General features: G+C 40.4%; 1 protein-coding gene across 1 annotated transcript in view; it reads right to left on the reverse strand.

Annotated features, from left to right (window-relative positions):
* Positions 1 to 232: 232 nt before the first annotated feature.
* The window catches only part of LOC106083046 (WD repeat and FYVE domain-containing protein 3), a 118,402-nt gene continuing 103,218 nt past the window's right edge, over positions 233 to 15,416 (reverse strand). The window contains exons 17-25 of the mRNA XM_013245863.2: positions 13,408 to 13,511; positions 13,041 to 13,341; positions 10,850 to 11,461; positions 10,606 to 10,789; positions 5,131 to 5,340; positions 4,964 to 5,068; positions 4,755 to 4,889; positions 4,567 to 4,681; positions 233 to 418 (exon numbers count right to left, since the gene is read on the reverse strand). Coding sequence (XP_013101317.2) covers positions 253 to 418; positions 4,567 to 4,681; positions 4,755 to 4,889; positions 4,964 to 5,068; positions 5,131 to 5,340; positions 10,606 to 10,789; positions 10,850 to 11,461; positions 13,041 to 13,341; positions 13,408 to 13,511 — 1,932 coding nt within the window. The 3' untranslated portion in view covers positions 233 to 252. The remainder of the gene's footprint in view (positions 419 to 4,566; positions 4,682 to 4,754; positions 4,890 to 4,963; positions 5,069 to 5,130; positions 5,341 to 10,605; positions 10,790 to 10,849; positions 11,462 to 13,040; positions 13,342 to 13,407; positions 13,512 to 15,416) is intronic.

Below are 15,416 nucleotides of genomic sequence, written 5' to 3' on the forward strand. Positions count from 1 at the left end.
ATTTCTTAACATAATTATTATAATATTTCTTTTATTGTTTTATGTTGTTGTTGTTGTTTTTGGTATAATGTTTTGTTTTTTTCAAATTTTATTGTAAAAGGTACAGTTACTCTTTTTCTGTGTCTATATGTCTGTGTATGAGTTGTATATATGGAGTGTTTTGTTGTTTTTCACTTTTTCTAAAATATTTTATTTTTTTGTATAATTTCTTTCTTTTTTCGCAGTTTTTTACTTAAGTGGTTTTTTCTTAGTTTAATTGTCCACCGAATTCATTCTCAATTGTCCATAACATGTTTGACACACTCGCACCGGTTTCAATATTCTCAGTCGAGATATTTCCGATTCAAAACGACTGCATTTATTGCAAAACACTTGGCCACAATTGCGACAATGATGTTTGCGTTCGTAGAGAGTGAACCTGTAAAGAGAGTAATTGAGAGAGAGAAACTATTAAAAAGAGAAAATTAACCATTGTCATTAGAGATGGGCATCTACCCTAAAAATAACCACACATTGGGTATTTAGCGGGAAAATTCCCCTAAATGTTTTTTGGGTAGATTTCCATACTTATAAGACATTAGCTGACCCGGGCCCGCTCCGCTGCGCCTTCTTTTACTTTATATGGAACAAAATTTTCCTTGGAATATTGATTTTCGACAATCAAAGAGCTTTTAGTGAAATACCATGCTACAGTCTGAATCATATATCTTTATTGGTCTACGAATTAAAAGTTTGGATGTAAGGTGTACTCCATTCTTAAAATACTTTATTTCAGCCCGATATTCTCATATCAGATTTAGGGGTGGTTTCGGTGGTCCCTGAAAAAATCTTTCAAATACCATTTATTTAAACTCCATATTGCCATTGGTTTAGGGGAGTTTACACGATGAAGCGTCCCCCAAACACATTGCCCCAAAATATTGGGTTGCCCAAAAAATAATTGCGGATTTTTTAAAAGAAAGTAAATGCATTTTTAATAAAACTTAGAATGAACTTTAATCAAATATACTTTTTTTTACACTTTTTTTCTAAAGCAAGCTAAAAGTAACAGCTGATAACTGACAGAAGAAAGAATGCAATTACAGATTCACAAGCTGTGAAAAAATTTGTCAACGCCGACTGGTCAACACCGATGGTCACTCAAAAAATTGCTGTTTGTGGGGTATTTTGGGAAAGGGGTAGACCCCCAGAAAATTGGTCCCAAAATTGGGTATCAATTCTGGCTTTACCCCCAATACCTTTCATTTAAGCACCACATTGACATGGTCGGTAAATATGCCCGATTTAGGGGTGTTTTGGGGATTGGGGAGGTCCCCCAAACAACACTAAGCCCAGAAAACATATCAGCAACGTGCTCTATTCTCATATAACTATATATCATTTATTTTAACCTCATATTGCCATTGGCCTCAAAATTGGACATCAAATTCATTTTCTCTCATTTTAACTCCTTATTGCAAAAATCAGCAAATATGTCCAGTTTGGGGTAATGGCCCTAAAAACTATGAATATTCAGTTCCACTCTCTTTAAGACCCAAATTCTCTTGGTGAGCAAATATGTCCTATTTGGGGGTTGTTATGGTGGTGGGACGTCCGCTCGACAGTTGGTCCCTAATGTCGATATCAGATACGTGGTCTACTACCAAATACCTTTAATTTGAGCTCCATATTTCCATAGTCGGCAAACATGACCGGCTTGGGGGATGTTTTGGGGGATGGGCGGCCACTCAGTGAGTTGGCCTTGAAAATATATATCGGATTCGTGTTCTACTCTAAAATCCCCCTCTTACTTGAGCCTCATATTGCAATAGTCAGCAAATACTTTCTATTTGGGTGGTGTTGGGGGGGTGGGGTGACCCCATAGACACTTTTCCCGAATATTGATATCAGATTCGTGCCTTACTCCCAAAGATGTTTCATTTGAGCCCCATATTGCTATGGTCGTAAATTTGTCCCATTGGGGGACGTTTTTGGGGAGAGGCGGCCCCCAAACACTTGGTAACATATTTGGATATTAGATTCGAGTTTGGGGAAGGGGTGTACCCCCAGAAACGTGGTCCTACATTTGGATATTAGATTAGTATTCTACTCGCAAATACCTTTCATTTGAGTCCCATATTGCCATGATCGGTAAATATGTTCGATTTAGGAGTATTTTGGGGGTTGGGTGGTGTTGTGGGGGTGGAGTGCCCCCATAGACACCTTTTCCGAATATTGATATTAGATTTGTGCTTTACTCCCAAAGACCTTTCATCTGAGCCCCATGTGGCTATGGTCCTAAATGTGTCCCTTTTGGGGGAGGTTTTTGGGGAGATGCGGCCCCCAAACACTTGGTCTCATATTTTGATATCAAATACCTTTTATTTAAGCCCCATGTTCCCATGGTCAGACAATAAGTCCTGTTTGGGGGGTGTTTTTGGGAAGGGGTCCACCCCACAGAAACGCGGTCCCTCATTTGGATATCAGATTCGTATTCTACTCGCAAATACCTTTTATTTGAGTCCCATATTGCCATGTTCGGTAAATATGTCCGATTTAGGGGTGTTTTGGGGCTTGGGGCACTTGGTCCGACAATTGGATATCAGATACGTTTTCTTATCCTAAATACCTTTCATTTGAGTCCCATATTGTCGTGATTGGTCTAAATATATGTTTGGTAGGTTTTAGGTAGGGGCAGCTCCCCTAGGTACCCCATCCGAAATTTTTATACCAAATTTTTATTTTTAGGGTACTATATGAGAGCACACAAAATTTCGCTTAAATCGCACCACCCATCTCCGAGATCTGGCGTTTCTGCATATTGCTATAGTCGTCGGTGTATATGTGTGTTTTAGGGGGAGTTTATGAGGTGAGGCGTCCCTGAAACACTTGGCTATGAAACAGATACAGATTTGACGCCCTTCTTGCCATAATCCACAAATATGTCCAGTTTGAGGGATATGCAAGGTGGGGCGGCCACCCATGTACTTACTTTATCAGCATCGTGCTCTACTCTCAAATTTCTTTAATTTGAGCCCCAATTGCAATGGTTTAGGGGGAGTTTATGAGGTGACACGACCCCCAAACATTTGGCCTCAAAATTGGATATCACATTCTTAAAGATCCGTAGGTCCATCCCAATTTGAGGGTAAAATAAAAAGTGTACTCCCCTGCCAAAGACCTTGTATTGCAGTCCTATTCTATCCTGATCGGCCTTCATATATTATTTCATATTATTCATATATTAATTTTAATTCCTTTTTTTTAATAGGTTAGGGGGAGGGGGATTGACCTCTGACACGCCCTTTCATTTGAGTACAATATAATCTCGGACATCCTACATGACAGTTTGGAGTTGCATTTATTGGGAGGAGAGGGTCGGTCACCCCGACGCTAAGAACCAAACGACAATTTCTATGAGGCTTTCATTGTCGCAATCTACTGCCCTGCGGAACGGTAGGACGTGACCCAGATACTTGAATCCTTGTTCCAACATTAGATTCGAAACGTATTTTCATAGACCTTTCTTTTAATTGGCATATTATCATGAAAGGTATTTAGTGGGTGGGCCGGTCCCAGACTTTGTCCTAATTTTGCATATCGAATTGGTAGTCAACTCCCAAAGACCTTTTATTCGATACTAATTTTGTGACATTGGACATTTATGCCCGTTTTGAGGGTTTTTGGGTTTGGGGAGGCTCCCTAGACACCTTGGACCAAATTCTTATAACAGATGTGTCCTCGGCTTTCAAATATCTTTCGTTTGATACCCATATTGCCCCAATCGGTAAACATATCCTGTTGAGGGGTTTTAGGGGGTGGGAAGGTGCCTCAGACACTAAGGAATAAATTTTTATATCAGTATTGGACTCTACCTTTAAAAAGCTTTTATTTGATACCCATATTGTCCCAATCGGTAAATTTGTACTGCTGGGGGTTTTTGGGGGGTGCGGAAGGGCCCTCAGACACCAAAAAATAAATTTTTGTGTTCGATTTGTATTTTACTTTTAAATACCTTTCATTGGATACCCATATTGCTCAAAGCGGTTAAAGAGTCCTGTTGGATGGTGTTTTTGGGGGTGGGGGCCCTCGACACCTTGGGTAACATTTTAATGCCAAGTTCGTACTCTATCCTTAAATACCTTCCGTTTGAAACCCATATTGCCCAAATCGGAGAAAGTGTCCTCTTGGGACTTTTTTGGGGGTGGGGGACCCCTCGAAAATTAAGAGTGAAAATTGTATACCAAACTCGTACTCTACTCTTAAATACCTTTCATTTGATACCCATATTGTCTCAATCGGTACACATGCCCGTTCGGGTGGGTTTTGGAATGGGGCGTCCCCCCAGGTTATTTGACCGTAACATTTTTTACCAATTTCGTGTCTTTGGGGTACCATAAGATGGCATACGAAATTTCACTTAAATCGGTGCACCCATCTCCGAGATTTGGCGTTTTTGAAAATTCGGTTAAGGGGGAGGGTCCGTCCCCCCTTCTTATAATGTTGCCATATTCTTATATGGATTTTGCTCTTCAATTATTAAACATCAATGCTTACTCAATGTTAATTCTCCTCTTCCATACTTACTTTACATGGCATTTAACACATTGATCGGCTCCCTCATCTTTAAGCCAATGATCGGCCACTCCACGACCAGGTTGTTCGGTTACACACCATGAATAGATGCGACCTCGTGCATCACCTGCAGTATATGAGAATTTACCACAGTTTTTTTAGCACATCATCAAAAACTTTACTTTAGTTTGCCTACATACCAACATATAAAATTTTGTGATCTTTGGAGACTGTCAAAGCTGTAATACTCGCCGGTTCGGCATTATCTTTACGATCATAGGCCGTGTGCATGGTGAGTTTTGAACGAAACATTAATTGACGTTGCCATTTAAAGCCTTAAATATGGATGAAGAAAAAAAAAGAAATTTAAATGCCCTTCAAATATTCTTCAAGTATTTTCCGGACTCACCTTTCTTCAAGCAATGCTCTCCACGATGTTTATCATTATCGATCATAACAAAGCCATCGGTAAGACTAGTATCAGATTTGCTTGGACGCATAGTGGTTCGTTCCTCTTCTGAAAAGTTTCAACTTAGCCAGAACATTTTTAAAGCGATAATTTTTCAATGACCTTACCTTCATTGGATTTGCTTGATCCACCTGTTCCCTCCACTGTTGACGATTTAATTTCATGCAAGGATTTCGCCCCCGAAAATGAGGATTTCCGTCGTTCTGTTGTCACGGGTAAATTCTCACATTCTTTAGCAGGTTTTTCCGATTGTGTTGAGTTATTTGAATGTTGTGAGGCCTCTGATATGCTGCTTTCGGAAGCTGATTTATGGATTTCTAAAGAAAAATTGAGAAAAAAAAATATTTTTATAACAAGATAAATACCCTATTTAAACTACCATCTCCCAAAAGAATTGATATTAATACTACCTCTTCCCAAAGGAAAGGGTAATAAAACTATCTTTTTCCTAAGTAGGGGGTACTAAAGCTACTGTATATGTAAGAAAAAGAGGACCCAAAAATGCTTAAAAGCTTAATAAAGATGAAGAAATTGGAGAGAGTTCAACATAGTATCTGTCGAACTCCTGGCTGCAACGCAGTTTCCTGTTCCACTGCACCGAAGACGTTTGAAAGAATGAAGTGATGTCGCGAAATGTGACAGAGACAAGCTCAAAAACTCTTGAATACCTAGCTGCGAGAAAAGAGGACCCCAAGATGTTTAAAAGTATAATAAAAGATTAAGAAATTGGAGAGAATCCAGCTCAGCATCTCTTGAACTCCTGGCTGCGACGCAGTTTCCTGGGTCTTCAGAAGTTGGCACTGCACGGAAGACGCTTGCAATAGTAAAGTTAAGTCGCGAAGTAAGACAGAGACAAGCTCAGAAACTCTTGAATACCTAGCTGCGAGAAAAAGGGGACCCAAAGATACTTAAACGCTTAATAAAAGATGAAGAACTTGGATAGAGGCCAGCTCAGCATCTCTCAAACTCGTGGCTGCGACGCAGTTTCGTGAGCCTTCAGAAGTGAAAACTGCAACAAAGACGCTCGAAAGAATAAAGTGAGACAAACTCAGAAACTCTCGACTATCTAGCTGCGACGTAATGCATCGGGTCCTCGCACTGTTTTGTGTTCAACAGTTCTGAGTCACACGATAACAGAAGAAAATATAGTCCAAATATTAAAATTCCCGAATGGAAAGGGTAAAAAAGTCCCCTACTCGAAGGAAAAGGATATTAAAAGACCTCTTTCCGAAGAAATAGGGTAATAAAAGTCCTCTTCCCGAAGTGAAACGGTATTATAAGTACGCTTCCCGGATATTAAAGGATACCAAACTATCCTTCACTGGGGGAAAGGGTACCAAACTATCCTGCCTTAAGGAAAGGGAACCAAAAGTGCTCTTCCTGTAGGAAAGGGTACCAAACTACCATTCCCCAAGGAAAAGGGTACCAAACTAGCCTTACCCAAGGGAAAGGGTACCAAAACTTTCCTTCCCCAAGGGAAAAACTACCCTTATCCAAAGGAAGTACCAAAACTGCCCTTATCCAAAGGAAGTACCAAAACTACTATTCCAAACAACCCTTTCCTGAGAAAAGAGGAAGCAAACTCCCCTACCCTAAGCGAAAATGTACCATACCACCCTTCCATGGGAAATGGTGCCAAAACAACTCTTTCTCTTGGGAAAAGGAACCAAAACTACCCTTCCCCAAGGGAAAAAGTACTAAAACCACTCCTCCCCAAGAGAAATTTAACCAAAACTACCCTTTTCCAAGAAAAATGGTATATAACTACCCTTTCCCAAGGAAAATGGTACATAAATACCCTTTCCCAAGGGCAATGGTACAAAACTACCCTTTTCCAAGGGAAATGGTACCAAAACTACCCTTTCCTAAGGAAAATGGTACCAAAACTACCCTTTTCCAAGGGAAATGGTACATAAACTACCCTTTCTTAAGGGAAATGGTACAAAAACGTCACTTCTCCACCAAAATTACCCTTCCCTAGGGAATAGGTACCAAAACTACCCTTTCCCTTGGGAAAAGGTTCCAAAACTACACTTTCCCAAGGAAATTGGTACAAAACTACCTTTCCCAAGGAAAATGGTACATAAACTACCCTTTCTTAAGGGAAATGGTACAAAAACGTCGCTTCTCCAAGGAAAAGGGCAAAAAAACACCTTTACTTTGGAAAAAGATAATAAAATTAACCTTTTCTTGGGAAAATATACCAAAACTATCCTTCCTCTTGGAAGAACGTGCCAAAACTACCATTCTCTAAGAGAAATTCAACCATAACTACCGCTTCGCAAGGGAAATGACACAAAACTACCTTTCCCAAGAGAAATGGTAGCAGAACTATCCTTTCTCAAGGGGAATGGTACGAAAACTTCGCCTCTCCAACGGAGAGGGCCCACAACTACCTCTTTCCCTGGGAAAAGGTACCAAATCTACCTTTTCCAAAGAGAAAAGGTACCAAAACTTTCCTTTTCCAAGGGAAAAGGTATTACAACTACCATTCCGCAAGGGAAATTGTACCAAAACTATCATTTCCCTAGGGAAATGTTACCAAAACTTTGCTTCTCGAAGTTAAATGATACCAAAACTAAATTTCTCCAAGGGAAAATGTACCAAAACTACCCTTTCCCAAAAAAAAACGTACCAAAACAACACTTTTCCAAGGAAAAGGTATTACCATTCTCAAGGGGAAGGGCACCAAAACTACCCTTTCCCATAGAAAAGGCCACCAAAACTACCCTTTCCTAAGGTAAATGGCACCAAAACTACCCTTTGCCAAGGAAAATTGTACAATTTTCCCCTTTTCCAAGGGTAATGGTAAAAAACTACCTTTTCCCAAGGGAAATGCTACAAAACAACCCTTTCCCAAGGGAAATGGTACTAAAACTACTTCTTCTCCAGGCAAATAGTACAAAAACTTCGCTTCTCCATAGAAAAGGACACCAAAACTACCCTTCCCATAAAAAAGGTACCAAAACTACTTTTTTTCCTTGGGAAAAGGTACAAAAACTAAAGTTTTCCCTTGTGAAAATGTACCAAAACTATCCTTCCCCAAGGGAAAGGGCACCAAAACTACCCTTTCCTCGGGAAAATGTACAAAAACAAACCTTTTCCTTGAGAAAATGTACCAAAACTACCCTTTTCCTTAAAAAAGTTACCAAAACTATCCTTCTCCAAGGGAAATTGTACCAAAACTATCATTTCCGAAGGAAAATGGTACCAAAATTTCGCCTTTTCAAGGTAAATGGTACCAAAAATACTCTTCTCCAAGGGAAATAGTACCAAAACAACGCTTTCCTGAGGGAAAAGGTACGAACCCCACTTTTCTCTAGGGAAAGGATACCACCCTTCCCCAAATAAAAAATACTAAAACTACGCTTTCCTAAGGGAAAGGGTACCAAAACTACACTTCCTCAAAGGAAATTTTACCAAAACTACATTTCTCTATGGGAAAGGGTACCAAGATTACCCTTCTGCAAGGGCAATAGTACCAAATCTACTCTTCCCCATGGGAAAGGGTACCAAAGCTACCCTACCCCAAGGGAAGGGGTACCAAAACCAAGCTTTCTTAAGGAAAAGGGAACCAAAACTAACCTTCTCGAAGGGAAAGTGTACCAAAACTACTCTTCTCGAAGGAAAAGGGTATCAAAATTGCGATTCCCCAAAGGGCAGGGCCAAGGCGATTCCCCAAGGGGCAGGGAAAGGGTACCAAAACTACCCTTCCTCAAAGGAAATTTTACCAAAACTACCTTTCTCTATTTGAAAGGGTACCAAAATTACCCTTCTGCAAGGGCAATAGTACCAAATCTACTCTTCCCCAAGGGAAAGGGTACCAAAATTACCCTACCCCAAGGGAAGGGGTACCAAAACCAAGCTTTCTTAAGGAAAAGGGAACCAAAACTACCCTTCTCGAAGGGAAAGTGTACCAAAACTACCCTTCTCGAAGGGAAAGGGTACCAAAATTGCGATTCCCCAAGGGGCAGGGCACCAAGATTACCCCTCCCCAAGGGATAAGGCACCAAAACTACCCTTCCAAAACTACCCTTTCCCTTGGTAAAGGGTATCAAAACCACGATTCCCCAAAGGATAGGGCACTAAAATCAACCCTCTCCAAAGGAAAGGGTACCAAAACTACCCTTCCCCAAGGAAAAGAGTATCAAAACTACCCTTCGCCAAGGGAAAGGATACCAAAACTACCCTTCTCCAAGGGAAAAGTTAACAAAACCACGATTCCCCAAGGGAGGGGTACCAAACTAACCTTTCTTAAGGGAAAAGGAACTAAAATTACCCTTCTCCAAGGCAAAGCGTACCAAAACTACCCTTCTCCCAGAGAAAGGGCACCATTCTCCAATTACGATGATACTAAAACTACATTTCTTCAAGGGAAAGGATACCAAACTACCCTTCTCCAAGGGCAAGGATATAAAATCTACTGTACTCTTTTCTAAGAGAATTCGTACCAAAACTACCTATCCCCAAGAGAAAGGCTTCCAAAACTACCCGCTCTGTGAGGTTAAGGTACCAAAACTTTCCTTCCCTGAGGCAAAAGGTACAACAACTACCCCTCACCAAGGAAAAGCGTACCGAAGCCCAATCCCAAATAGGTATTAAAACTATCCTTTCCAAAAGGAACGAGTACTTAAACTATCCTTTCCGAAAGGAAGGGTTTCTAAAGCTACCCTTTACGTAAGGAACGTTTACTTAAACTACCATTTTCGAATGGAACGGGTGGTAAAACCACCCATTCTGAAAGAAACGAGTACTAAAATACCCTTTCCCCCTGGAATGGTTATTTAAACAACCACTCCTTTCCCAATGGGAAGGGTACTTAACCCACCCTATCCTAATGGGAAGGGTACTTAACGCACCCTATCCCAAAGGAAAGATTACATAACCTACACTTTACCAAAGGAAAGGATACCTATGCTACCCTTTCCCAAAGGAAGGGACACTTTAACGACTCTTTCCTTATGGAAAGTGTACTGAAAGTAGCCTTCTCTAAGCGAAGGAGCCTTCTCTTAGCGAGGAGTACTAAAACTACCCTACCCTTAGGGAAAGAGTGCTTAAATTACACTTTCCTAAGGCAAAGAGTACTAAAACTTGTCTTTCCTTAGTTATATAGTATAAAAAATATTCTCCCCTTAGGAAGGAGTGCTAAAACTAAAATTCCCGGATGAAAGTACATTAAAATTTATCTTCCTTTAGGGAAAGAGTACTAAAACTACTCTTGACTTAAAAGTGTACTAAAAGAAATCTTCTCTTAGGAAAGGGGGAGTAACGTCATATTTCCTCTGGCAAAGTGTACTGAAAACGCCCTTCCGCTAGAGATAGTTTATCAAAACTTCCCTTCATTTCCCTTTCCTTAGGGAAATGGTACTACAACCACTTTTCTCTGAGGAAAGGGGAACTAAAACTACTCTTTTACGCCGTAAATGGTTCTCAAACTTCTCCTTCGCAATGTCAAGGGTTTTAAGCCACTTTAAAGGGAAATGCCAACCCAGATATAGACCATATTTTTCTACCCAGTTAGTTACTTTCCGAACTTTTCTCCTTCATACATTTCTCCCCCCAAATTGCTTTGTTTCACTTACCATTTTCATCATGAGAGGATATGCTTTGCATTTGTTTAAATAATTCCATTTTCTTTGTCATTTCTCCGCCTATAGCTTCCTCTTCTTTATCCGAAGAGTTTTCGGGATTCTCATGTGATTTCACTTCGGCATATCTTTTTAGTTTACGTTCAATGGGTACCTGAACATATTCCAAAGACCACATCTAGAAAAAAACCAAAAAAATGTTTACACCTTTACAAAAATGTTTCAACTCTCAACTTACCCTAACAACACCATCTGTAGAACCTGTCATTACCACATTCTGTTGATCCCATTCGCGGATCTGTGAAAAGGCCACACACAATATCTGTTGCATACGATCGGCACTGCCCACACATGTATTGACCGTCGCCAAGGGATCACCATTTATGGACCAGACATGCAACCAAGTGGCCGAACAAGTGGCAATATCGCCTGTCAACTCATTTATAGCCACTGCAGCCACCACTCCCACATGACCTGGCAATTGGCGCACAAAAGTAAATCTTGTCATATCCCAGACTATAGCGGTACCATCTCTTGAACCCGAAACAATGACATTATAAGCTGCACTGGCTGCCAAACAGGTCACTGCATCCGTATGACCATGCAGGGAATGTTTGACCGTTAAGCTTTTGCGATTCGCATCAAATTTCCATATTGTTATGACCGAACTGGTGCCGGCTGTGACAATCATCTTGGAATTGGGACAAGCACAGGTGAGTATCTCACCCGAGTTTTGAGCAGCTGCTTCGGAAACGAAAGAAGCACGATCCGTATCGTAAAGACCAATACGCAGTGAATGATCAGCAAAGCCCCAGGCTATGTATTTGGTATAAGATGGAGGCATCATGACCTGGAAGGGAAGGTAGAAATATTGGATTGCAAATATTTGAATGAAATGACTTATTATGGTTTATTTGTTGAACGATTTATTCGATCAAATTCGATTATGCGATATGTATATCGCTTATGCGATATGTACATCGCTTATGCGATATGTATGTCGCTTATGCGATATGTATATCGCTTATGCGATATGTATATCGCTTATGCGATATGTATGTCGCTTATGCGATATGTATATCGCTCATGCGATATGTATATCGCTTATGCGATATGTATATCGCTTATGCGATAAGTCTATCGCTTATGCGATATGTATATCGTTTATGCGATATGTATATCGCTTATGCGATATGCATATCGCTTAGGCGATATGTACATCGCTTATGCGATATGTGTATCGCTTATGCGATATGTATATCGCCTATGCGATATGTACATCGCTTAGGCGATATGTATATCGCTTATGCGATATGTATATCGCTAGGCGATATGTATATCGCTAGGCGATATGTATATCGCTTATGCGATATGTATATCGCTTAGGCGATATGTAAAGGGTGATTTTTTTGAGGTTAGGATTTTCATGCATTAATATTTGACAGATCACGTGGGATTTCAGACATGGTGTCAAAGAGAAAGATGCTCAGTATGCTTTGACATTTCATCATGAATAGACTTACTAACGAGCAACGCTTGCAAATCATTGAATTTTATTACCAAAATCAGTGTTCGGTTCGAAATGTGTTCAAATTTTGTTCAGCGATGAGGCTCATTTCTGGTTGAATGGCTACGTAAATAAGCAAAATTGCCGCATTTGGAGTGAAGAGCAACCAGAAGCCGTTCAAGAACTGCCCATGCATCCCGAAAAATGCACTGTTTGGTGTGGTTTGTACGCTGGTGGAATCATTGGACCGTATTTTTTCAAAGATGCTGTTGGACGCAACGTTACGGTGAATGAACACATTTCGAACCGAACACTGATTTTGGTAATAAAATTCAATGATTTGCAAGCGTTGCTCGTTAGTAAGTCTATTCATGATGAAATGTCAAAGCATACTGAGCATCTTTCTCTTTGACACCATGTCTGAAATCCCACGTGATCTGTCAAATATTAATGCATGAAAATCCTAACCTCAAAAAAATCACCCTTTATATCGCTTAGGCGACATCTATATCGCTTAGGCGATATGTATATCGCTTATGCGATATGTATATCGCTTATGCGATATGTATATCGCTTATGCGATATGTATATCGCTTATGCGATATGTATATCGCTTATGCGATATGTATATCGCTTATGCGATATGTATATCGCTTATGCGATATGTATATCGCTTATGCGATATGTATATCGCTTAAGCGATATGGATATCACTTAAGCGATATGTATATCGCTTAAGCGTTTCTTTGATGAATTTTTTCCGCTTATGCAATTTATTCGCTTATGGGACATTTTCTTGTGGAATCAAAACGCTTATGAGATTTTTTCGCTTATGGGGTTTACTCAATTATGAGTTTTGTTCTCTTATGCGATTTATTTTCTTATGAGATATTGTCGCTTATGCTCTTATACGAATTCTTACCTTATTTTGTTCCACAGCAAACACAGTCTTATCTGGTTGTAATATCTGACCCACTGGTCCTTTGAGTTCCTTAATGGGTTGAAGGCTCGGCTTAAGATTATCCAAATTATGGAAGAATAAACGATCGGATTGTAAGACGGTTGTATTGCCCTGTATTAAAGCACTCGGATCAATCAGAGTGGAATGACGTGAGCCGGACATCTTTTTGGCGGGATGGGGTTTCTTAAACAACTGTTTGGGTATTTGGCCAAAATTGTTGATGAAACCAATGGTGGCGTTCTTTTTCAAGGGATCATCAATGCTTATTTCGAAAAAAAAAATGAAAAGAGGTTTAGTTGAAGTTGCAAACCTTATAGGGTAGACTTACTTGTAAATATCCACATTGCCTTCATAGAACAAATGATGAAAAACATTGACAGCCTCAATAGCAGCTGGTCCTTGTTGCTTATGGCCAAATATTAAGTCGATCCACTGTAAACAAAAGAAAATCCATGAAAAAATTGCATTTAAAAAAAAGGTTTTATAACACAAACTTTTGGAAAGTTTTTGCAAAAATTAAATTTTGTAAAAAATTAAATAAAAAAAATCATATAAAAAATATTAAAATTATATAAAATAAATAAATCAATTATAATTAAAATTAATATTTTTGAGGGAGGAGGAAAAAACCCTTTACGTATCTGACGAAACCGCTGTATGGCGGAATTATTTGGAAGTGACAGTTCCTGCAAAAATCCACCCCTCAGTGACTCACGGGTTCATAATACACCTCGGAACCTTTATCACAATATTAAAGGTGGAATGGTGGTGCGTAACCATCTCCCTTACCATCTTACTTTGTGTCTAAATCCAGATATTAGTCACGTCCTGCTCCCATCCTCAATTTATACTCCCATCGCCTTAAATCTCATAGTGACAGTGGCTGCCTTACACTTAATCTGTATTTGACATACATATGTTGGACTATTGTGGATAATCTCCAGTGTACTAGTGGGCGTGGTCCTCATCACTCCGCCTATGCCAAAACAACATGTTCCTTGAACTTGTTGTATGGTCCCTATGTTGCACTTTTTCTCCATAGTAGTCCACCAAACTACTGAGACGTAAGTAAGTATTGGTCTAATCATGCTTCTGTAGAGCCAGTGAACTATCCTAGGATTCCGACCTCATTTCGAGCCTACGGCTCGTCTACCTAGTATCCAACATCTGTGAGCCTTCTCAGTACGCTCCTGAATGTGACACTTCCAATTCAGTTTCCTGTCCAAGATCACACCTTAGTATTTGACCGTGTCAGATATCGAAATCGTCTTATTGAGGAAATGTAAATTGCTAATTTTGCCCATAAACATTTCACTAAGGAACAGGGGCAAACTTCCACATATCAATGAGTGGAGTCCGATTCAAGTTTAAGCTCAATGATAAGGGTCCTCCGTTTTATAGCCAAGTCCGAACGGCGTGCCGAAGTGTGACACCTCTTTGGAGAGAAGTTTTACATGGCATAGTACCTCACAAATGTTGCCAGCATTAGGAGGGGAAAACCACCGCTGAAAATTTTATTTCTGATGGTCTCGCCAGGATTCGAACCCAGGCGTTCAGCGTCATTGGCGAACATGCTAACCTCTGCGCTAAGGTGACCTTCATTGTGGATATGTAGTGCGTTAAATTGGCCCACCTTCGTCTTCCTCGTGAACAGGCATATTTCAGTCTTCTCTGGGTTAACATTGAGACCTCTGGCGCTAGCCCTTTCGGCCCTTTTGCATAGCTCGTACGGATCCTTACCCCTTAGAAGTAATATAACCTCCTCAGTCAGCATCCGTAATAGGTCATTTATGGTGGTCACCCATAAGAGTGGGTGCCCCACTTTCTCCCTTATATTTATGCCATGGGACGCACAATTTATCCACCTGTTCCTTAGCATATGGTTTATCCAGTCTCTAAGGACCGGGTCCACCCGGTACTGGTCTACGGATTTGATAAGTGTGTCGGTCAGCAAATTGTTAAAAGCCCCCTCGATGTCAATGCATACCGCCAGGGTGTACGTTTTGGCAGCCTCCACCGACCTTCCCTTGACATAGACAGGCTGTTTGTATTTGAGCAGTTCGCTGGATGTCCTACTCTTTATAATGGTGTCCAAAATGCGTTCCATAGTTTTGAGTAGAAAGGACGTAAGACTTATGGGTCTGCAAGCCTTCGGTGTCGCATAACTTGCCTTGCCGGGCTTGGGTATAAACACCACCCTTGCCTCTTGCCAGGCTTTCGGAGTATATGCAAGTCCTAGGCACGCTGTGAATATAGTGGCCAGATGGGGTGCCAGATAGTTTGCCTCTTTCTCTAGTAACGCCGGAAATATTCTATCAGGTCCGGGTAAAGCTCCTC

The sequence above is a fragment of the Stomoxys calcitrans genome, chromosome 3, assembly GCF_963082655.1.
Source record: "Stomoxys calcitrans chromosome 3, idStoCalc2.1, whole genome shotgun sequence".
In the NCBI taxonomy this organism is placed as follows: Eukaryota; Metazoa; Arthropoda; class Insecta; order Diptera; family Muscidae; genus Stomoxys; species Stomoxys calcitrans.